The sequence below is a fragment of the Nyctibius grandis genome, chromosome 21 (assembly GCF_013368605.1).
Source record: "Nyctibius grandis isolate bNycGra1 chromosome 21, bNycGra1.pri, whole genome shotgun sequence".
NCBI lineage: Eukaryota > Metazoa > Chordata > Aves > Nyctibiiformes > Nyctibiidae > Nyctibius > Nyctibius grandis.
The window spans coordinates 4,245,819-4,270,877 of record NC_090678.1 but is presented as its reverse complement, the minus strand read 5'-3'; the positions used below and the strand labels follow the sequence as shown (position 1 = coordinate 4,270,877).

The following is a 25,059-nucleotide window of genomic DNA, read 5'->3' as shown; positions in this document are numbered from 1 at the left end:
AAAACAAAGAAAATACACCTTTGTTTTAAAGACAGGAGAAAAACATCATGTAAAGAAAACAGCATTAAGATACATCATCCATATCAGGCAAAAGGAACGTGCACAGGATAAGTTCACATTTTAAAGTGTAAACTGACTGCTGAGGGAATATGTATTCGTACAGCAAATCAGTGTCAAGGGGCCCCTACAGCATTGTTTGTCCTAAATCCTCTCACAACACTAGGAAACACTTCTAACAATTTTTTGATGTCCATGCCCATACTCTGTCAGTTACAAGGACTTAAAACATTTTACCCTTCCCTGTCCAGCTCTCTGGGTCAGACAGTCCTCATAGCAGCAAAACATATTTTTAAAGCAAAGCATGGATCAGTGATCTTGATCTGTAATAGCTCCGTCTTCCTGATACTGAAGCATGGCTTTTAAGGAAGACGGGAATGCAGGACCAACTGATCAGAGGATGAGACTGAAATAGCCCAAGTGTATCTTGCAGGTTTACAGTGCAAGATAAGGATTGCTGCTTCTGGAAACATTCATCACAGAGAGAGGTAGGAACCACCATTCTGCATCACAACTGATATCTTTCTTGCAGGTAGCATAGATTTTTAAAATAAACATTTAGAATCAGACATTATGGATCCCTAGATTCTCTTCTCTTATCAGACCAAAGAGACAAGTGGGCATTTAAAAAAACAAACAAACAAAAAAAATCCCAAACCCAGAAAACCAAACCACACCACACACACACACAAAGTCATATCATAAAACAGAAACTGTGTCAAGCTGCAAAGCAAGAGTTTTGCCTATGTGCTACTAGAAATAATGTGGTTTGAAAATCCAGCAGCAGTAACAGTGATGCTGGCTGTATATACTTGGATATGCCTTTAAGGAACTGATGTGAGCTCTGCCTTGGGATAGGAAACAAACTCCAGATTTGCATTCAGACCTTTTACATCACATCAGAGAACCTCAATTCTAGTGACAGGAAACTGTGCTATATAATCAAGCACTTCAGCGTGTCACTTCCAGCTGCCCGAAGATGATGGAGATGTAATGCTATTTGTAATGAACTCACCTCAAAACTAAGAGAGAGCAGCAATGCCTAGGATTTACACCGCTTTGCTGAGTACAGAAGGTGGAAAACAACTCCTGCATGCTTAGGACCAAACAAGGGAACAGGCACATAAACCCCAAACACTAATTTAACGTCTCCAAATCAGCGACACACAGCTCTATGAGCCACTATTCACATTTCTATGTTTCATATGTTTATACAGAAAAGTTCCTAGTCACAGACTCTTGGAACATAATGGTGTTTGTACTCAGACATATGCACCGTGATTCCCAGGAGAAAATACATACATCAAACCCATGTCAGGTAAAACAAGTTTACAAATTAGATTAAATTACCTTTAGGAGTTTCCTCATTAAGTACTAGAAACATGGGTGCATTAGGATTCCACATTCCAGTAATTACATAAGCCTTCCCATCAGAACTCTTTCCCATGGATTCCTAAAAATAAAAAACACACAGGACTCTCTTAGAGTTGTGGTTTGAGATCAAAGTGATTGAGCATGGGGAGGGGAAATAGTTCTAGGAACTTCAGAGTAAGACTCTGTCTGCTCTTGAGAACACAATCTAAATAAAGAATATGAAATAATGGATTCAGAAAAGTTATAGGGAAATGGGAGAGGAAGATGAAACATTAGAAGAGGAGAAACTTTATAAAAGAAACTGAAGACAAGATAGTTTATCAACATTTTTTGTTAATGCTTACTATAAGCATCAAAGCATGGTGGGATATCTGCCACTCTCCTTTCTGAGCAGCTGAGGTGGTTGTTAGGAGAGGATGAGTTACAAGAGACTTCACAAAATTAAACTAGCCCTACAGTATGCACAGAAATGGTCCAGAAAAAAAAAAAAAAATCTTAATAGAGTAAGACCTTAACAACTCCAACCCCAAGGTCAGGCTGATTTTTTCCCACTCCATAATTCTACCTCTGTCAGGTTTTCCCTGAGGTGGTCAGGCATGGACTTATATTTGTAAATGCCAATGGACTGGAATTCCAGTTCATAGGAACTTGAGATTTAAAGAGCCAAATTTCAGGTCAGTATGCAAATACAGTCAGAACAGCCACATATGATAAAGTTAATAATAACAGCAATGCCTCTATAGCTGGTTAAAATAATCTTATACTATACAGCTGTTACTTCTACAAATATTTCCTACAGACCTGCTAGGAACAATCTGAGTACATGACCTGCACATACGAACTATTTCTAGTAGGAGGCAAGTACGTGCTTCCTGAAGCTTTCTGGAACAGGTCCCATGGATCCAACAGGTCAGTGTGGCAGCCTCCTCATAGATGAAAGGAGAGCGACATTCCTACTCTGCAATCCAGTTTGTGGTAGAGCAGTTAAGAGTGACCGAGTTCTCCAGATTTAAACAGGGAGAAAGGGGATTGAAAGGAAAACACTAATTTATATGTACATGCTAGAGGCAAGAAATGAACTAATAAGCCATTACATCCCACTGTTAAATATACTTGGAATGTAAATGTAAATAGAATTATAGGTGGAGTAAAGACAGGAATTCAAATACACAGTCCATACAGTAAAAAGGTGTTATATAGATTTATAGAAGCCAATTCATTACACTCCGTAATTCACTATAATTCATTCAATTTTCTAATCAAATAATGGAAAATCAGAACTAATGTCAGCAAATGAAACCAGGAAAAATGAGCTAGTAGATACAAACAGGCCAGTAAAGGTCTGACAAGAGAACTAAATACTGATAGCCAGAATGATCAACATGAGTAAAGAAATGGACTAGGCAAAACTGGGATAACTGTACAGCCACAAAATGTCTGATTGGTTTAACTCAAGCGCTTCTTCCCTTGAAAATGGCTGTATTAGACACAGCATGAAAGTAAACTCATATCATCACAGAAAGTATCATTATTTGGTAGTTCTTTTAAAGCAACTCATAAGAAATCAAGATTGTAGAAGACGAGTGAACACTTCAAACTCTGAGCATGAATTTCAATTCAACTGAAGCAAATAAAGACAATGTTTTCAGTGCGGTGGAAAAAATAAGACCACTTCCCCAACACCCAAACAAAAACAATTATTTGCTCTAATTTTTTAGGCAACGCTTAACACAGTACAGAAAGCTTAGCTATTTGTAACAACCAGCAGTCAGCTGACCTCGTCAGTCGTTCACAAACTGAACAAAAAACAGATGCCACAGGTTTTGACTTTAATTGAAATGTTTTACCTGTCGTATGTAACAACATACAAGCAGTTCAAAGATATAAACCCCAGAATTTAAGAAACAAAACTCAAACAAAACCAAACAAATTAGAGGTTTGTTTTGTTGGGGTTTGTTTGGTTTTTTTTAAATCACCTCTATCTTACCACACAGGTTATCAGAGCTAAGTATTACCATGTCTAGTAAATGCATGTCACTGTTCTTCACATTTCGTCCAGGGCTTAGTAGCATCCCAAAGCATCTGCGAAGTTTATTTAAAAAAAAAAAAATGAAAGGAAGGAAAAAAAAAGATATTAGCTTTTCAAAATACAAAAGTATTTTCTTGAACATAATGGCACAGCCACCTACTGCTTCTAATTTAAAGAAAACCTTTCTTAGTAATTTTTTGTTAGTGTTATGGCAACGCTCAGGAAACATCACAATATATATTATAAAAATGACAATGAAACTATTTTCCAGAACAAAGATGACAGAAATTAGTGTCCAACTTGTGAACAATCCATTATTCTTTAAGACAACTTAGAATATTGAGTTTAAAGATACCAACAATTCCTATACCTTAGTGATGGAGACGGGCAGAAAAACTCACTCACTCCCCGGTCCATTTTCACAGACTCACAGACTGGTTTGGGTTGGAAGGGACCTTAAAGACCATCCAGTTCCAACCCCCTGCCACGGGCAGGGACACCTTCCTCTAGACCAGGTTGCTCCAAGCCCCATCCAACCTGGCCTTGAACACTGCCAGGGAGGGGGCAGCCACAGCTTCTCTGGGCAACCTGGGCCAGGGTCTCACCACCCTCACAGGAAAGAATTTCTTCCTAATATCTCATCTCAATCTCCCCTCTTTCAGATTAAAACCATCCCCCCTCGTCCTATCACTACTTGCCCTTGTAAAAAGCCCCTCTCCAGCTTTCCTGTAGGCCCCCTTCAGGTACTGGAAGGTGCTAGAAGGTCTCCCTGGAGCTTTCTCTTCTCCAGCCTGAACAGCCCCAACTCTCTCAGCCTGTCTCCATAGCAGAGGGGCTCCAGCCCTCTGAGCATCTTCGTGGTCTCCTCTGGACTCGCTCCAACAGCTCCGTGTCCTTCTGTTGGTGCCCCCAGAGCTGGACGCAGCACTGCAGGGGGGGTCTCACAAGAGCAGAGCAGAGGGACAGAATCCCTTCCCTCGCCAGGGAAGTAACTTGTGTCCATTGACTCTAATCGTACCACTCTGCACCTCCAAGAAGAGTCTGGCTCCATTTCCTCCATACCCTCCCACCGGGTATTTGAATGTACCAGGAAAAGGCCCCATTCCCATCTTCTCTAAGTCTGAACAAAAGCAGTTCTGTCATCTGGGCAACTCACCCAAATGAAAACTTAGATTTTTCAGCAAACTTAAATTGCGTGACATTATTTGAACATTCATAGCTTAGCAATGAAGACAGACTAGCTTCACAGCTTTCATGCAAGCACACTGTGTCATGAACAGAGATGTAATAGTAACTATCATTTCATAATGCTATTAACTGTAAAAGCCTTAAGATATGCAATCACTACACCATCTAGTAAGTTTGCCCCTATTACGTTTGGGTATATTGTTTCCGTTTTCCACCTCATTACACTTAATCAGTAACTTACATCCACAATTGGACATCTCCGTACTCTTTCACTACTAGAATCTTAAAAATCAAAGAGGTAAATGAAACAGTAGACAAGTTTGATTTCTCTATACAGCATAATGCAGTGCCATGTAAAGCAACCAAGGCAGCTAGGATGCTAGGACTTACATGTAACCACACAAGCAGGCTGCTCTCTGAGACTAGACTGGGCAGAACATTACAGCAGACTGACTTACTACTGTGTGTTTCTGGGGTAGAAATAGCTCTGAGAGGGCTATAATTTCTAATAGCAGAGGGGTCACTAGCTTCTGTTGCATCTACTAAAAACAACTGCAAGTCTAAGATCCAGAGGCAGGCAAAATATCTGTGCTTTTCAAAGGTAACAGCTCACAGATCCTAGCTCTTGCTGTGCTTCTCTCAGATGTACACAAGTTCTGATGTGTGCCAGACAAAATTTTTGGGAGGTATGGTTCCAAAAGAGCGGGAGTCAGGAACAAGTAACGCCTGCCTCTCACAGAAGCAGATACTTATGATGACTGGCAGCATCCTGCTACCTGAAGACTGAGGGTTTCTCTTGCCACTAAGTTCAAAGAGCAAAATGAGTTCAAGTGAGCTCAGGACCCTCACTTGCAGAGGAGCTAGATTTTACACACACAGTTGTCAACATGTTAAGCCTCTGATTTGAGGAGGCTGAACCACACCCCCAAGATTCAAAATGACCTGCACAGACTGTGGGCCTCAGCCTTGCCACTTCTAACATGTTGGGGTTTATGCACTTACAGCTGGCTACCAAGTGGCTACGTGCAGGTGCACTGCTCTGTTGAAATTCAACTAGTTTCTAGACTTGCAAAAAAGAGAACTGAAAAACTGAAATTATTCTTCACTAATACATATTTCCATTTATATAAATACAAATGCTTACCCACTGATAAGGCTTATGGTATTAACATGCAAACATGACTCCAGTCTAGACTTTAACCTAAGCTACACCTACATAACTTGGTATTAACTCTCCTGTATGACTGGTAGCATACTATGTTTAAACACCACTGTATTGAGAACAGACTCAATGCTCTTATTGCTCAGAACAAAAGGCTATTTCACTCTTCAGAACAACTTTCTTAAAGCTCCCTGATTACTAACCAGAATTTTCTTCTCAAATCCTGTAAACAACTGAGACTTGATACCCCATGTTGTGGGACTGAACCTATGTAGTGCCACACATGACTCGAACCTGGGAGACAGGGATGAACATCATTTATTTGTTTTGACCTAGACAAAACCAGCAAAACCCAGGTCAAACAGTCCACAAAGGCAGGAAGAGCCAAAGTAACTCAACTGAGAGTAACCTACCCGATCAACCTAACCCAGCCACAGGCCCTATCTGAACATCAGGAGATGGCAAGTTTCTCGGAGTGATACCAGGTTTACTCTTCTGAGACTCTTCTCTGACTCTTGAACTCTTTAGGCCAGAGACCAAATTTCTTCAGCAACATTTTTTCACACTATAATTTCCACTTAGAAATACTTTTGAGGACACATTAAATTGCTTAGAAGCTCACTGACTGATGTGACCTGGATTCACCTTTTATACTGGTTTTGAATTTTAATATTATGCAGGTAAGTACACAAAATGGCTTACAAGCCTGTGTGTGTCATGCCAATTAAATAACTTTATCAGCAAAGCTTGTGGTGATAAAAAAATAACATCCTAATTGAATATCCTAAACAACATGAAAATAAAAGCTGATCTCTAAGGAAGATTTTTGGGGGAAAAAAAAACAACAACCAAATACTACTCAGAAATGCTTAAAAGAGTTCATCATTCATTAACTGAATTCTGAAGCCAAAATTATTTAAATTAAAAATACATTGAAAATAGGATGATTTTTTTTTAAAGCCAATAAGTAGCAAAAGCACAATTTTACAACACAAAAGAATGATGATAAAAATTCTGCTGTATATTCCTTATCTAAAATTTTAGTTTAATTTTTGAAACGAGCTTGAAAGCATGGGAAGAAATCAATCTTGAGTTTTGGGAGGGTTGTGGGGTTTTTTCCTTGATTCTCCTGTTCTCTTGAATTCCCTTTTCACTAAAATTGAATTCTCCTATTGTTACTCTTTTGATAAGATTGCCATCTGGTGGTATTTGCTGTTTTTAAAAAATGAGCTATTGAGAAGGCATTTCCTACTTCAAATTAATACAGTACCTGCTACTACTGTAGTAACAAGAGTCTACTGTTAACGAACACATTAGCTAACTGTTATTCTTCGCATGCATGGTCCACTGCTTGTGTAAATGCTTTGCACAAAAGGTCAGATTATTCTGCCCAAAAGAGACCCCTCTCATGTAACTTCCAGAAAATATAACGAGTCATCAACCATTCCTGAGCTCCTCACCATCACTTGAAGAGAAACATTAGAATCTTATTAGAACAAAACTACAAAGGAATCCTACTCATCTTGAAGACTACACCAAAAGATTGCTGCTTCTAACCAGCAGGTTGAGTCCAAACCTGCAGTGTTCCAGTACACTGATCTAACAGATTAACGTGCTCCAAGGTTTAACATAGCTCAGACAACATAGCTTGGTTACTTTTACTGAACAGTGAGAAGCTGGTAATTCAGGTTTACAATAAATTATGTTTTTGCACTACTTAAAACCAACAGAAAGCAAATTCAAAAGTATTTGAATGCCCTAAGTATCCTAACACCACATTCAAGAAAACAATTAAAAGGCAAAAAAAACCAATAACATTTGAGTATTACAGGTTATGCACCTAAAAATCACACAAATACTTCAAAATAAATTTAAAACTGAACTGTGCACCTATAAATTAATTATATTGTGCAATAATGCTTTCTGTGTTATTGTATTTTTTTCTGCCACATAACTTGCAAAGCCAGGGAAATGTACATTAAATACTGTTCTCTCACAAACTTAACCTGCATTATTTTATAAGAATCTTACCTTTCAATGGCCAGTTCTTTGTTCGAGAGTTGCTGAACAGTAATCACCACTTTCTTCTCAATTCCCTGTTTAAGCTTGAAATATAATTTCTCTCTATCCTTTGGCACAGGGCTAAAAGAATAAAGGAACAAGTTTCTTTAGCACAGGTAGAGAATATTAACTGTTCAATACAGAAAAGAGTAGCAGCCCACTTAAACTGTTAAAGGCTCAACTTATTTGAGAGACCTTCTCTTCCTTTATTCACAAGTTAATAAACTGGCACTGAAGAAAAACAGACTGTAGGCTCACACTTAGTATGCTAATCGTCTGAGGGAGTTATTAGACAAGTGTATCCAACAATGCATGGGGTATTTTGGGTTTTAAAATGATAGAAAATATGCTATATAGCAGCTATAAGGCAATAAATAAATAGGACACTTTCACAGAATTGTTATCAACTCTCTCTCTTCCATTACAAAAAATCTCGTAACTAACTGTAAGGCAAAGAATACTTTGCTCCCTTGTCCTCTGTAATGCTTAGAGAAGTTACATTTTCTACATCTTCAATACATTTGGAATTCATTAGCTTATCTTCAAAAAAAAAAATCTCAAAAAAAGAGACCACTAGACTGTATTTACTCAAGAAAATTTGTTTGACTGAAGTTTGTAACAGACTTCCTACTATCTTTTCCATTTACACATTTATACTAACTTGAAAAAGATATCCTGATTTTTAATCTTTTTATAGAAAAGATACAAAGAAGAATATTGTAAAAGCAAAGCAACAGCTTCCTTTTTATAACAAGTCTACTTAGGAAGAGAGGCCAAATCAATCCTACTGCAACACAGTAGCTGTGCATCCCGCAAGGAGCTATATGCTTTTTTCAAAGAGATTTTTACTTTTCCCTTTCCATTCAGATTACCTAAAATTTCCTTTTCCATCATCTTCTTTGACTTCTAAGGAAACACTGAAAGTGTACACGTCACTATCTGGAGTAGGAAGAACAAAGTCCTTAACGTGATCAGATGCTTGTTTGGAAGAACGTTTGAATGCTGTTGAGAAACTATATAAAATTCGGCTGACCTGCAGAAAAGCAAAAGAATTGAGAGTTTTACCAAAAATAAAAGAGTATTTTCAATGGGGTGTTGTGATGTGGTTTTGAAGGTCACAAAATTACTCTGAAAAACAGAATACTTGTCTCAGGCTTTCTAAATCTTCCCATTACAGTGCACTTTGGAATTTTATTGAAATACTAAAAGAAAAAGAAATTAATTAAACTATATTAATATTCATGTATGACTAGCTGCACATTCTGTGAAACTCATTATACATGCGTTAACATATTTTTCAAGACACTATATACCATTTCCACATCTGGACAACTTCTTAAAATACCACCTGTATCCTTTTTACCAGTCACTGTGCAACATTTAATACTTACCGCCTCTTTAATCTCACAGGAGAAAACATGAATCTGGAACTCCTCTGTTCCACAGCTGCTTTCCGTAAACGCAAAACAGTCACTCTCTGAAGTCCCATTTTGTCCACGCACACAAAACAACACCTTATAGATTGGAAAAGAGGCTATCTCCACATTGCTTGATTGATTGATTATTCTGTCGAGGGAAAGAACAGGGAAGATCAAAGAAAAAGGTCAGTAAAAACAGGCCTACCTGAAAGGTTTTTCTGCAATCAGATAAACAACTATCTAAACTGTAATAACTACTAAATTCAAGTACATGAGATGGGCAGTAGGAACATACATGTCAGGCTTTCCAAATTTAAGATGTAAATGTTTCTGGTTGTAACCTTGGCTTAATTTCTTTTATATTCCATAATGCAAATATAGTACCATGCAATAACAACGACCATCATTGCTCTGCAATCGGTCGTGAAAAACATGAGTAGAAACGTAGAAACCACAGCAACCATGAAAAAGTGATTTGCATACAAAGATCAAAGAAAATTCAACATTATAAACAAATTTAAATCTGTGTTTAAGAAAACATTAAGAAAACATTATTTCTTCAGAATCTACACAACTACATAGCTTAGTAAATGCTTGCTGCCATGTTCAGGTGAATATTAATCACAGATCTAAGGGCTCATACAAAATTTTAAGTTCCTCTCAAACTCAGAATCTGAAGAATATTTTGGAAACTGTAAAGACTACAACAGGTGTGGTGGTCTCGAGACGGACCACTAGACAGAGAGTTTTAAAGAATAATAGAGCTACACAGTTCTCCTCTGTCTTTTCGCTACTTGTCCATATGCACATTCACATCAACGGTGAATAAACACTGGTTACCTGGAACAGAATCCCAAGTCTGTGACAATAAAAATAAAGGACTAATCTTCTAAAGGCAAGACAAGCCAGAGAGGATTCAGCATACTGTAATATTGGTGGGACATGCTAAATGGAACCCCACATGAGAAGTGTTCAGATACCAGGGATGGAAACACTCCTCAAAGACGACACTGGTGTCACCTGAACTTTGATGGACTGTATCATGTCATGCATGGATTCACCTTTACAGTTCTGTGCAGATTCTTAGGCAGTCCTTCGCTTAATGATGTCCTCTGCAATTAAAGATCAAAGGAACCTGCAGTTTCACTTGCAAAACAACCTTCTTGAATGGCTGCAATGGCTACGAAAACAGGCACCGTACACCTAACATCTCATGTCTATGTGACAGTTGCATCACAAAAGTATGCCGTGTAATTTCCTAATTCAAATGAAATATCGCCGTAACGTCAAACAAAATCTTAAATTGGGTTCAAAGAGCAAAATGGAAGAAAATAATACACGTGCTTGCAGGTCCTTCTGTCTTTCTGCACAAGGTGATAGTCAATAGAGGCAGAGTACAGGAAAGGAAGGAAATCTAACCATATCCTTCAGATATCTTGGTATCAGAGTCTAAAAATAAAAACAAAAATCTTGAATATTGAGAGGCTCCCTACTTCTGGATGCAAGACTGCTACAGGTGTGCCTTTAGTGAACCCTGATTAAGAACCCTTGACTCTCTCACCACTAATTAAAATACCTTTCTCACATGCGGCAAGCAAATGTTTTCTAGTATCTCCCCACTATCAGCACTCACACCATGAGACAGACACAGGTGAGACTCAGCTTCAGCATGGCAATGTCTGGAAATAGAGACTAGCATCTCAAGTCCTCGACATATACAGAAGAGTCTAAACCAGAAACTTCTTCAGCTAACCCAAGGCCAGCAGGACTACTACTGTCTCACCTTGGAGGTGATTACAGACTAGGGAGGTTGGGAGAAAACGGGCATGATCAGCTCTCCCTTTCCAGTGTATCTCTTATCACATTTGAACGGAGATGCAGGTAGAACGATATGTTTTTGTTGACACTGTATGGCAACTGCGACCACCACCTGTGTGCTGCATGTTAAATTTGAGCATGCTTTTGTTGCTTCAGAGGAATTTCTCAAAAATAACTGTCTTCAGCAAGAACTTTAAGCACAAAACTTTAGGCCAGCAATTCTACTTCCCTGTGTGAGTAACAAAGTCAGAATCCGCCTTTCATGTGTCTGTGCAAGTAACAAAAGAAACACTTGTATGTTACCTTACGGAGCCTTCTGGAATGTTTGGAACATAGAGCGTTACGGGTAAAGGGGCTTGACTTGAGGATTTCATGTTTGCCATAGCGTGCAGAGCTTCCGGTTCATTTCGAGGGGCAGACACCTTTGTGCAACCTAAATAAGTCAGTTTGTTAAACAATACGCTGTCCTCTTCCAGGGGTTCACTGGGAGAAGGTGGCCTTGGTGCAGAGATTTCTGAAAATGAAGAAACCACTTCTTTAACGATTTGCTTTTATTTTTACAAGTTGTTTTCTGAATGAGTTCCACAGCAAAATGTCCCACTTTTTCTGAGAATGGACATGGGAGTCAAAAGTCCAGCTCCAACAGTAAGAAATACATTGGGCAGCTTAATATTAAGTCTATTCTATTCTCATTCTCCAAGTATGGCACAGGGACAAATTGCCTTTTGATTCTTTTTAGCACTGCTAGAACACAGTTTTTCTTTAAGCTCCATTCCCCAAATGTTCTTTTCTTCAGTTTGCTTATAACTCCTTCTAATTCCTACTCATCATTTTACATAAAGATGCCTCTAATTCTCTTCTCTCCCATGTCTTTGCAGCTTGTGTAGAATTAATAAACGTGGTTGACATTCCTGGGACAGCTGTATTAACTGCATGAAACCATCGGGGAGCTGGAGAGAAGAAAAAGGATAGCTGTTCCTCTACTCAGCAGAAGTGGAACGTTCTTTTTCCACTATCACGCTACTATGGACAGGGGCGATCCTGAGGGAGCTTTTGGGAGTTTTGCTGTTATTTTTGTTTTCTGGTTTTTTAACGTGTTTTGACATTTGAGAAACGCGAGGAAAGGTGGAAGAAAAATTAATCAAGTATGGAATCAGAGTAATCAGGTTTGGAAAAGACCTCTAGAGGCCACCTAGCTTTAGCTCCTGCTCAAAGACAGATGAGGTTAGATTAGGGCTAGTTTCAAAACTGGATCAGGTTACTCAGGGCCCTGTGCAGCTGAGTTTTGGTATCTCCAAAGACAGACATTCCAAGCCTCTCTAAGCAACCTGCCCTGTTATTTCTATTTCTTATTACTATATCTAATATTTCCATAGCACCTAAATCACAAAGGTTGCAAAATTGAATTATTCCTATGAGGTGACTGAGGAGAGGCAATGTATCTACAAGCATTTCTTTGTCCATTCATGCTGAGGGTTGTGTTCTGTTTGAAGTAGGTCAGACAGGGATCCAGTAAGGTAAGTTTCTCAAAAATACAGCGTATATATAATTAAGAGAAGGGTGTTTCCATTAAGTGTAAACTGTCAATCTTATTCTACCACAAAAGCTTTTTTTTTTTACTTCCCAAAGAGATGCTATGGGAATTATCTGACACAGTGCTCTGCATGCTACTGAGGGAAAAAGAATTCTAATTCAAGGCCCACATATATGGCCACAGCCTTGTGTTCTTAACATATATATATATATATATTTTTAAAAGGCTACAATATACTTTACATTAAATATATACAATATAGTTTACATAAAAAGCTTTCAGTCCTCCCTTTTTACCAAAACTTCAAATACCAGAAGAGTACCACAACCATTCCTAGCAAATATAAAATCTAAAGCTGTTCTTACTTATACCTGGTGACAGAACCAGAGCTGGAAAGTTTATCAGTTTGCTCAGGGTATATTTCATTTGCAGGTAGTACTGTCAAAGAAAACACTGCCCTGAAACTTCTCAGACTCCATCAGTAGCACCTCTACCTCAACTATAGTCCATTCAGCAAGTTACACAATACTTAGTCCTAACTCACCTATGGCTGGAGACAAACTGAAAATTATCTTGACCAAAACAAAGCAGCAGCAACAGGTATCAATCTGATGATAATCTATTCCTGTCTATAATCCTCAACTAATCAGAAAAGAAGAGGCCCTATTCTCCAGTATAGTTGTGGAATGAAGCTCCAGAAAGCTTTATATTCATTTTATGGTTAACTTGAAACTGCATAAAGAGAAAAATTGCCATATATGATTGAGAGGGGAAGCACTTCAGCAATACCTGTAGTAGAAGGGTCTAAAACAAGGTGCAAAGACAGCTGATTTGTTTGGCCTGCTGACCCATCTCCAGCTGTCTGGCTGCAGGCATCACTGGAGCCTTCTTGGAGAGCAGTGGAATTGTTCTGGTCTTTTTCAGAATCCCTCAGTATCTCTTCCATTGCCTTCTCCAGCTGATCATCTCCATTTGAAAAGACCTGCAAGCAGAAGGAGAAGACATTTTTTGAAGGTACTTGTAGTTTTACTTTCATTATTATTTCTCAAACATATAGTCTTACTCATTGCAAAAGTTAAGAAACTTTGCTGAACAAGACAATACACTAAGAATCAAGAAAATTAAATCAAATACAATCCAATGTCCCATCCCATTACATATAATGCACATATTCTCACTGCTAATCCAACAACCATCCATCTAAAAACTACAGACCTCTCTTAAAATAACAGGTTTGCGTGTTTAGATCCTTCATTCAGAAAAAGATCAACAGACTTTGTCATAGATTAGTCTTAAAGAAAATTTTACTTTCTTAGTCATATCCAATCCGTTTCAGTTGTTTCACCAACTGTCCCACACATGGGAGGGGTGCAAGTCTAAGGAAATGGCAAGAAAATGGCGAGACACATTCCCTAGAGAAAAAAAATTACAGCCTTTCACAAGTACTAGCTTTTCAGACCAAAAAAACCCCATGGCCAATAACAGAATTGCATCATGGATTCCATCTCCAGTTCACCCACCTCTTTCCAGACATAATTACTAAAGCAGCAGCTAGCATTTCATACAGACAGAAATCATGGGTTGTAAATTACTGTCAAACAGTTATGCAAAGACAGACTAAGTACTCATTGTCATTTCAAGGGGAACAAATTCCTATTGTTCCAAGTGGACCAAAACCAGTAAATCAGCTACTGCAACTCAAGTGGGGAAATTTGTAATTAACCCATCAGCTGTCACCCAAATGTTAAAATATTCTGCTATTTAGAGGTAGAAAGCTTTTAGAAAAGGTCTTAGTCATGCCTAAAGTAGCACTAAGCAGGAAAACTAAATTAAAACCTAAAACCCAAGATCCTCTGTGGTCTATATTCCTATGCAGCCTAATTACATGCTTCAAAGATAACAACATTCAGAGTCTCTGATCCCTAAATAAAGAATATTTCCCAAACTTTAATCTGAAGCTCATTCTTTGAAAAAAACTTTTCAGTCCTTTACTAATGTACAAAGCCACAGAATACTAACAAAGCTGACCCCTGCAGAAGTTATTAAAAGAAAAACTAAACTGCCACTTCTGGACAGATTTGCTTAATCTGAGCTGTTAAATTTCACTGGTAATAAGCAAAGACAAAAGTTACAGTCTAAGAGTCTCCTCAAGCACACACAAGTATCTTTAATTAAATATTCAAAGCAGTTGTAATCTTTTGATCAATACAAATCTTACTACACATTTAAAATAAAGTAACAGTAAACCTTTAGCTGAGGTTTTTCATCTTTTCCAGGGGTGTCCTCAGATTGCTGATGAACCAGGACAAATTCTTCATTAATTAATGTGGATACAGTTTCAGGAATCCTACTGGCTTTGCTAAATGATGTTTTGACTTCCATCTCAGGTCAGAATTCTCCTCCTGCCACAAGAAGCTATCAAAGAAGGAAAAAAATTAAATAATTAATTTTGAAGCTGTAAACAATATGGTAATAGATGTCACATGAAGTTATTGTGGAAAAATATAATACTTAAAGTTATATGAATGTATTATACTATATTCCTCAAACTCTGATTTCATTGGTATAAAGCAAGTATGGATTTTTAGGGTGTGTGTTTGAAAACCCTATGATTTAACAGCAGTGGCTGCTACCTATGTGTACAGATAAAACATGAGGAAGTTCACCTCTTACCCAGTTCTAATCTTCCAGAGTCTGCTCTCTCTACCTCCCTAATTCCCACCCCTTGTTCTCCCTCATACAGGTGTATTTCTTACCCAGTGTCACGCAGGTTGTGTGAAGATACAGATTACCTGAAGACTAATTTTCCCCAAACTGCATATCGAAGTGTACGCTCTCCACATGAAAACATTTACTAATTGATTATGTTAGAGTTGGGTTTATTATTCTTTATAGGTGATGAAGTCAAAGGTGATACTAAACCACAATCACATCCTTCTCAGCAAATTTCTCTGAAACCACCTGCAGAGTTAATATTAACCACACCACTTAAAAAAAAAAACAACTATCAGTATTATGGAAACTGAGAGCAGGTTTTCCCTTGTCTGCACAGAAAAAAATAAATCTAGAAACAAAAAAAAGGGGCAAAATAACGGTCAGCCTATGCATTACAAGTTCATGTAAACATACAGAACGAAGACCACTCCTAGCACTTCAGAATGAGGACAGCTTCTGTAGGTGTCCACCAAATAAAGACAGTATCACCTATCTTAATTCAGAATGTCTTCCCTGATTCCTTAGGGAATGAAAGGCTAGAATGAAGAACGCTGTATATTAGACTTTATATCTTTTAAATGGATCTATGTTTTTACATCTTCTGTGTTAAAAAAGAGAAAATATATTTTTCAGATAGACTTTATAAGTAGCTTGCACTTCCAGATACCATCTATTTCCATTTCAGTTTCCTGAAAAATACTACTCTGGCTGAGTGCTGGGACTTACTGTGCTTAAGACTCAGAGTTCGGCACAGTCACATAGAGCCCAGGGAGAAACAAGCTGCTGTTGTCACCTCTGCAGGGCTGGAAAGCGCCCAAAGAGGGGCAGCTCAACCAAACGCCTGTTGTGAGCGGTGAACAAGGCCAGGTTTAGCTTCACGTTGCCTCTCACAGCAGTGCCAAGGTGCAGAACTGGGCCACACTTGCTTCTCAGTTACAGTTCCAACCCACCAACTGATAAAGAAAAGCATGCAAATTTAGGTCTAGCTTTCGGGAACCACAAAAACAGCGCTCAAAAAAAAAAAGACATGCATGTTCTCCACCATTCTGAGCAGGCATTACTCAACTCGCTAGCCACAAGAGACAGTTTAGCAACTTCAGGCGAAAAAACAAGTGTGGGAACTAGACTACTTTCAATACAAAATATTTTGTATCACTTGTGAAACAACAGCCAACATGCTTATGCTCTTTCAAAGACTTGGCTTGTCATAACCATTTCTACATGCCACTGTACAAAAAGATTTTCCCTAACCTAGCCACAATTTCACCCATCAACCCAGTGAGGGCATTAATCACAGAAATCCCAGAATAACTAAAGAACTCAAGTTCTTCAGATAACTGACTTGTATAGCAGAAAAACTTGTTAGAAGATTCACATTATAAAAAAAGCCACTGGACAACAGCTATAATATTCAGAGAGTAATTACAAATTTGGATTAGCAGGTTAGCATGCTCTGTTGTCTTTCATACCTCCAAACTAAGCATGAACTCACAAGCACGAATATTTTTCAGACAGATGATGTAGTCTGAGCTCCACCCAAGCCTAGGTAATGGATTCACCACTGCAATAAGTTTTGTTTCAGTTTTTTTAAAGCATCTTTGTTTCAAAGATCTTTCTGGCAAAAGAAAGACAAAGTTAATACACAAGATTTTAAGCACGTTATAGATAATTAACTCCATTTATTTTTTAACAAATGTCATGTTGTAAAAATGTCGCTGAAGAGCTTGTGTATTATTTGCAATAAACAGCGAGTCTAGCTCCAAATGAATATTAATTTCAAGTAAATCCTCAATATAGAAGTGAAAGTCCACTATTCTAGAACTCCTTGAAGGCAGTGAAAGGACATAAAATTAGGCTCCCCAAATATAGCATATCCTGAGGAATCATTAGCTCTGCAGTTACACCACCAGGGGAGGAAACAGAAGATGACGACTGTCAGTCACATCAGGAGCAAAGACCTAGTCTACCAGAAGCCCCTCTCCCTCCCATCCCATATATCCTATTGCTGGACTTACTGGAGATGACAATGAAGCCTCACCACTACTTCTAGCACATTTGCAGAAAGGAAGGATCATAATATACGCTATTTTGACCATTTTTTTGTAGTTTAGTCTATTTAAGTTTATTTTTTGTGCTTACTTATGGGAGACTAACACAGGAACGCAATATAAGATGGTTCTACTATATTAATTATCAAAATACAAATGCAAGCTGCTAACATTAGCATATCACCAGTTCTTTCTGCAGCAAAGTCAGAACTGACAGGCACACTGTGAACTAGGAAAAGTTTTTTGTAGCAATATTTTAATAATAAAACCAGGGAAAATGTAACATTTGTGAAGCCACAGAAAATTATAATAACACAACTAGGGAAGCATACTGATGTACAAAATATTTGTTCTCACCCTATGCGGATAAAGGCAGCTTAAGAGAATTCCTACTTTCGAAATTTTAAACTGGAAGACAAAGGAAATATTATAAACATTAGATGACTGCAAGGAGCTTCTCCTTCAGGTCAGGTACTTAAAAGCATACCATACACATTCTTGCAATCACATTTGAGTTGCAAGGCCTTTAATGTCCTTAAGAGCATACTCCAAGCCTGTCTTTACAATCAGTTCAAACCACCACATCCAGTGCAGACACACACCTTTTTCCATACACAACCATGTGAGCTCAATAAATTACCACCCCAGAACCCCTAATTCCAGCCTTTCATTACCTGCCATCAGTGTTCTGTTTCAGTCCAAACAAAGCCACATTAGTTTCAGTTTAGTAGTAACACACGAACACAAACAGGTCAGACATTCAGGAAGCGACTGCCTCAAGCAGAAGTTCTACACTCTTTAGCTCACACAAGTACAGCTACAAGAACAAGTCTACAAACCACTCAGGTCTTCTGCTAAGAGAACCTCTTGATGTCCATGCTGAAGAACCTGCCATATGTTCTTGCCATTTTATATGCAAATTAATAGCAGGGCTCTAGATTGTTCACGGAAAATGCATGTACTAAAAACTAAAATCTCAGAGTGAACAGACTGTTCATTTCCTCCCCCATTCTGGCCACATGCTATTTAGAAAGTAAAAGCTTTATACACAAAAATTTTATGATCAGTCTCTGATCAAAAAGAGTTTTTAATGCCAGAGACAAACTAAGTACCAAAAATCACGATCAAGTCATTTTTCAAACTAAACAACTTGAGTAAAGTTCATGTGAGAGTTTAAGAATATAACTGGGAGTCAAGAAGATTATTGAGACTTATACCATCTTAAGTAGTAAGCCACTTAGAGGGGAAAAGTTTCTATTTTTATGTTATAAAGGCACACGATCTAATACTTCAGCTAAGCACTTCTGAGGAAAAGCAGTACAAAGAAAAAAAAACCCTCTGAAAGAATCATGCATTAAGGTTATTTGGGGAAGGGAAAGAGCAGAACATCTGAAGGGGTTTTTTTTATTCTTTACTAACAAGAAATGAGACACGTGCATTCTGGACTTTCCAATCACCTCCAGTCAGTAGATAGTTATGTCATAAACTCATAAATAATCTCATTTTGTTGATCATCCTTTCTGACAAAAAGCTGAAAGTTAAGAATGTAAAAATTTATTCTTGATTGCATTAGGCAGAACACACAGACAGTCGTACAGTCTACAATCATGTTAATTTTAGTCCCTGAAATTAGCAGCAGACAATCCTGGAGCTCAACGATGTCTCAGAATACTGATGAAAGAGGTTTAGCATTTGCTTTATCAGTGTAAAGTCTGCCGTCCAGAGCAACCTTGACAGGCTTGAGAGCCGGGCCTGTGCGAACCGCATGAAGTTCAACAAGGCCAGGTGCAAGGTCCTGCCGGTGAGTCGGGCCAATGCCAAGCACAAATACAGGCTGGGTGGAGAATGGATTGAGAGCAGCCCTGAGGAGAAGGACTTGGGGGTGATGGGTGACGAGAAGCTCACCATGAGCTGGCAACGTGCGCTTGCAGCCCAGAAAGGCAACCGTGTCCTGGGCTGCATCCCCAGCAGCGTGGCCAGCAGGGTGAGGGAGGGGATTCTGCCCCTCTGCTCCGCTCTCGGGAGACCCCCCCTGCAGTGCTGCGTCCAGCTCTGGGGGCACCAACAGAAGAAGGACACGGAGCTGTTGGAGCGAGTCCAGAGGAGGCCACGAAGATGCTCAGAGGGCTGGAGCACCTCTGCTATGGAGACAGGCTGAGAGAGTTGGGGCTGTTCAGCCTGGAGAAGAAAAGGCTCCAGGGAGACCTTCTAGCACCTTCCAGTACCTGAAGGGGCTACAGAGAAGCAGGAGAGGGACTTTTTACAAGGGCATGGAGTGATAGGACGAGGGGGAATGGTTTTAAACTAAAAGAGGGGAGATTTAGATTAGATATGAGGAAGAAATTCTTTACTGTGAGGGTGGTGAGACACTGGCCCAGGTTGCCCAGAGAAGCTGTGGATGCCCCAAGGCAAGATTGGATGAGGCTTTGAGCAACCTGGTCTAGTGGAAGGTGTCCCTGCCCATGGCAGGGGGGTTGGAACTAGACGGTCTTTAAGGTCCCTTCTAACCGAAACCATTCATTCTAAGGTACTGGGAGGGCAGCAACCAGCAGAGAGGGGCTGACAGTCAGGGACAGGAAAGTCAGCAAACATAATGCACCTCAGCTACTTTTGCATGAAGTCCAGCTGCTCAGTTTAAGCTGCTAGTGCAGTTTAGTGCCAAATGAACGAACACAGCCAAGGTGTGAATACACGTTCTGTTCTGCCAACACTGCTCCAAGGATTGAAACCTCAGACCAGATGGTGACTTCCCAAACAACCAGAGCCAAGCATCAGAACTGCTCTTCCAACAACACCTTCAGAAAGATGACAACAAATTGTGCTTTGAAAGTTCTCTTCACAGTAAGAAACACTGGGAAGTATGAACTACTACCGCAAAGAAGTGATTTCTACAAAGGAAGTGTCTTGAACAGTCATGCTCGTTCCTATAGAGAAGATAATTTTTCCTCCACACTTTGATGAACAATACCACACAGAAAAAAAACATTCAGAAACCCAACAACAAGTACACAGGAGGAAATTTTTCTACACTCAGCTAAATAAAGCCTACGATAAAAGGATTAAAATTTTTTAAAGTAACATTTCAGAAAAGGCTTGCTCACAAACAGATTTTTAGACAAAAGGATTTTGGAGATGCAAAGTAATTAATCAGTCTTACCTTGTTTTAAAAGGGGAGGGGGTAGGCAAGTGGATCTTGCCCCAAAAAATATCTTAAGCTGTAGGATACTACAACGACTGAAGGAAAACTGTTGCTTTTCTATGTGAGCTTTATTGTGCAGGTTTGGTCAAGTCACTTAATCTCCTGCTGTACTTCAGTTCCCCGTGTTTTGCTTATACAAAGTCCAGATAAAAGCTAACTAAGCCATACTACTTGGTATAGGTGTTTTGGGGCCAGAGACCGGAACTTACTACACGTATCTACAGTACTGAGCTTTAGGAGGCCCAAACCTAGCAGCTTCCCTACTTCATTCCAGGAAGGCATCCCAGGCTCACTGCAGCTCCCTTTATAAAGTAGCCTAAGTGGCTGAAGAGCAAAAGAAGCTGAAGAGCAGCAATCCTGGAAAACCTAGGTGGATTCAGTACTGAATCAGCATAAGGCACAGGACAGAAATGCTCCCAGTTCCTTCCCTCCCCAACTCTCCCATGTATTTCATATTGAATTCAGACTTGCAAAAACACCTCACATACAGAAAGACAAATACCTAGGTAGTGATGTATGTCCATAGGATTGCTGGGCAGAGTGGTTCAAGACAGAGCACTGCTGGCAACACGCAGTGACTATCACAGGAGAAAAAGAATCAAAGGTAGGGCCTACTGACTTTCCAGAAGGGACCTGCTTTGCAGACCTGGTTAGACTCAAAAACTTCCTCATCAAACTGGTCCCCAAAAGTAAATACCAATTTTTACATGAACCAGTCTTCTGAAGGAGTTATCAGACATTTTTTTGTTTACCTCCAGTTTATGTTCAACAGATATTTCAAAGTTACTGCTCCAGGTCACTGTTGGTTTGGAGAAAAAAAAATTCTTTTCATTTTGCTTCAGCATTATAACCAACAAAAAACAAACAAAGAAAAAAAAAAATCGATAAAATGTAGAGCTATGAAAAGACAACAAGCAAGCAAGACAAATGTTGATCTATCTATTTTCAGTAAGCAACAAGAAACATGTTTTAAAAAGAAGTTTCTTGCCTACTTGAAAGAAGGCAACAAAGAGCAGGCTAGTTCATCCTTTCTTTTCCCAGACAAACAAAATCAGGTCCTGTATTAAAGACAGGCTTGCAAAGCCATATAGTTTGCCTGATGATCTCAAACCCCAAATGAGATACTGGTAAATAAGTTCTACCTATTTTCAGAACTAAGGTTCCTCAAAAGAATCTCTGGGACATTTCTGAAGAGGAAGGTCCAACACAGCTGTGCAGAGATTCATCTTCTGCTAACAGATGTCTGAAGGACAAATGTACACCGAAAAGCAAGGTTTGTTCCCTTTTTTTGAGCTCCACAGTACAATGCATGACAGCAAAAAGAGCCTTAAGCTAACTGAACTTGAAATCTCAGATGCCACGTGACTCAGATTTCTAGTTTACCGAAGTGATGTGGTTATGGTCTAACTTGCCACTTAGGGAACTGGAAGCTGGACGGACACTGACAGTTATACACACACAAACACACGTGTAACTGAGTGTCTCAACCACAGCATCTTACTTTTAAGAAATGTGTCAGAACTATATGTTACTGTAGCACTCACCCCATACGTTAATGAGGCACACAGAGCGCTCATCCCTATGTCCTTGCAAACATTAATGAGGCGTACCTTCCCCAGAAAGCTAACGAATGGTTCAAATACACAAAGCTTTACCTTTTCAGTGTTTTTTCACTCAAAGACTAAACCACCTTATCGAATTCCTTCTTATACTGTATGTTGAAGCAGTACAATTAACCATCTTCCCCAAAACCCTTTTCTTCTCTATTGATTGACTGGATACATATGCAGAAGAAAATTCTAGGTTTCATAAAATCAGTTTGTTTAAATCTCACTGACAAAAGCAGCACTATAATTTTATCCTTAATCTCAACTTCTCTTTGTGTAATCTTTATGTAAGAAGCTAAGTGTCTATGTTCATACTAACTACTGGTTTATTACCCATAAGTTGTTTCCCAGTGTCTCATCTCCGGCAGGGAAAGACTATATGAAGCACATACAGGAAAAACAAACATTTACTTAGCTTACTGATACTGTTTACGAAGATTAAAATCAACCTAATACAGAGATGACTGCTGTATCACTATATTTTAAAATACATATACGTATGTATTTTAAAATGGAGTCACCATCTCTGGATGTGTTTAAGAAAAGCCTGGACATGGCACTTAGTGCCATGGTCTAGTTGACAGGGTGGTGTAGGGGCAGCGGTTGGACTCAATGATCCCTGAGGTCTCTTCCAACCTGGTTGATTCTGTGATTCTGTGATTCTGCATATGCATATAAAAATTCTTCTAATTTCCAGGAAAGCAATGTTAAGAACAAAACTCTTTACAAAGAAAAAATAAAACCAACCAAACAAAACCTCTCGCCCCACAATTAGAAAGTAACCACATAGCTTATTTTGGCAACACTGTCTCCTCTGTGAAAGCAAACGTCTACTATGTAGGCAACAGCAAATAACTAGTCTGTTCAGGGACAGCAAACTGTTTTTAATTGTTGTACCGGGCGCCTAGATACAGAGGTTTTGCAGACTTTTTACACGTCAATCTTATAGCCTAAGAATAACAATTTAATGAAAACAGACTCAGAAGAGAACTACATAAAGAAGACAATGTCTGCTCTCCTTCAAAACCATACTACATCCACATCTTCTCAAATAAATGCTAACCATCACTTTTTAAACACACCACATTATGAATACCGAGACATTTATTATAAAGGAGAGAAACAGCTTTCCTGACTTGAATCTCTGGATTACGCATAAGCCACTGAACCACTTAAACGTTACAAAGATTCATAGTTTGGAGTTGCTCGGGGCAAAATACTGTTTTTATTTATCGTAACTTTAAGATCATCAGGGTGAAGAACCCTTCTAGAGGAATGGTAGGCATGTGGTTGGTACTTAAGTGGAGCATGACTCAGGCAAGGAAGCGCTGACGTTTACAGGCAAACACAGAAGCACAACATCTCCTCTTCAGCAGAGACCATTGCAAGCAAAGGCATGAAGGAAGATGAGAAGCAAATTTAAAAACAAAATAAACCCACTGATCTGAACCCCTAAAACTCACATAGTGGGTGGCAGAAGCATCATGAACACTAGACGAAATATCAGCCCAGGTAAGTGAAAGAATATCAGGTAAGCAGCTAGCGACAAACATAGCCTCCCGTCAAGCTGGGTACTCTCTTTTTTTTTTTTATTGGCACTGTTTGAGCAAATAAGAGTCATGGAGGACAAGCTACAGCCTAGACAAAACAGAGTTAAAGATAAGGTTGGGGGGGATTCTTTTTAATTATTTAAATAATTATCCAGGCCTAAGATTCGTCCGCACACAGAAGTTAGTGGCAAAAGAGACATCCGCTGAAGAACAGATTACACTAGCACACATGCCTCCTGCTGACACATTTAATTTATGCTGTTTACAAGTATAATCAATGCTAGCTAATCCAATTACTGTTTAGCCAATTTAAGCAAACACATTTTATTTTCTGCCAATTAAAAGAAAAATCTTTCTCCTCCCTACCCCCTTCTGAAAAGCACAACTTAGAAATAAGTGTAAATAAGGCGGCTTCTGCTACTCTAGAGATGTTATCAGTCTTCATCTGCACCTTATCAAAAAAAAAAATAAAAAAATAATCACACTTACACATCAAGTTCTGGCAAACAGGTTTACTCGGGAGCCTACCAGAATTTCAAACAACTAGCTGAAGTGCAGTAGCTCATTCTGCCTCAAGGATAAAGCAAACAACACAAATAACTCAACTCTCGTAGACCTTCCCACTGTTTACACATCAGCTAAACACTAACACTTCAGCTTCCTGAGCCAGTAATTAATTTTTAACTTTGGAAAATATAAAGTAGCAATAAAGAGTCTCCAATTTTTTTATAGCTGGAGTTTGACAAACTCGGGTTTCCTATTTTTTTCATTGCTACACGATGCTTGCAGGCAGCATTCAAATTGAAACCAAGCACCAGCCGATTTACTGAATTGTATGGCCACACACTCAAAAATATGACGACCTATATTCCAGAGAAAAGCAGTAGCATAAGACAATCATTGTTTTAAAGAGATTATTTAATGGTTTATTCCTTAATAGGAAAAATAACAGTGTTGGTCTAATTTAGCCAATGGAACAACCTCTCTCCATTAAATATATTGAATATCCCAAACAGGTATTTCTTCCACAAACTATTATTTCCAGTAGGAATTACCTGATGCAAAGCAAAAGAGACCCTACGGAACAGCAGTATGACACAATACAGTAGTGATGCAGGGTGCCAATCTTTCTCCTTGCCAAACTAATGCCTTATCAAGTGTCACTTCCGACATCAGTGAAACACAAGAAATCTTGATGCCTTGCCTGGCTCCAACTACCTTCAGAGTTAGTGAAATCCTTGTTCCTCAAAGCCTGAATTAAGTTACGACAATTGTTATCTTGAGATCTGCAACATGCAT

General features: G+C 38.9%; 1 protein-coding gene across 8 annotated transcripts in view; it reads right to left on the bottom strand.

Annotated features, from left to right (window-relative positions):
• Window positions 1-25,059, bottom strand: part of RABGAP1L (RAB GTPase activating protein 1 like) — a 257,691-nt gene that overhangs the window by 220,234 nt on the left and 12,398 nt on the right. For 5 of the 8 annotated variants that reach the window (XM_068417063.1, XM_068417066.1, XM_068417070.1 and 2 more), the window contains 8 exons: window positions 14,889-15,056; window positions 13,431-13,623; window positions 11,411-11,621; window positions 9,263-9,437; window positions 8,744-8,904; window positions 7,842-7,952; window positions 3,447-3,513; window positions 1,408-1,510 (listed from right to left, as the gene is read on the bottom strand). In XM_068417063.1, the coding sequence (XP_068273164.1) occupies window positions 1,408-1,510; window positions 3,447-3,513; window positions 7,842-7,952; window positions 8,744-8,904; window positions 9,263-9,437; window positions 11,411-11,621; window positions 13,431-13,623; window positions 14,889-15,023 (1,156 nt within the window). In that variant the 5' untranslated portion in view covers window positions 15,024-15,056. Of the gene's footprint in view, window positions 1-1,407; window positions 1,511-3,446; window positions 3,514-7,841; window positions 7,953-8,743; window positions 8,905-9,262; window positions 9,438-11,410; window positions 11,622-13,430; window positions 13,624-14,888; window positions 15,057-16,825; window positions 16,972-25,059 lie in introns of all 8 variants that reach the window. The other 3 variants (XM_068417064.1, XM_068417067.1, XM_068417065.1) reach the window with 2 other exon arrangements.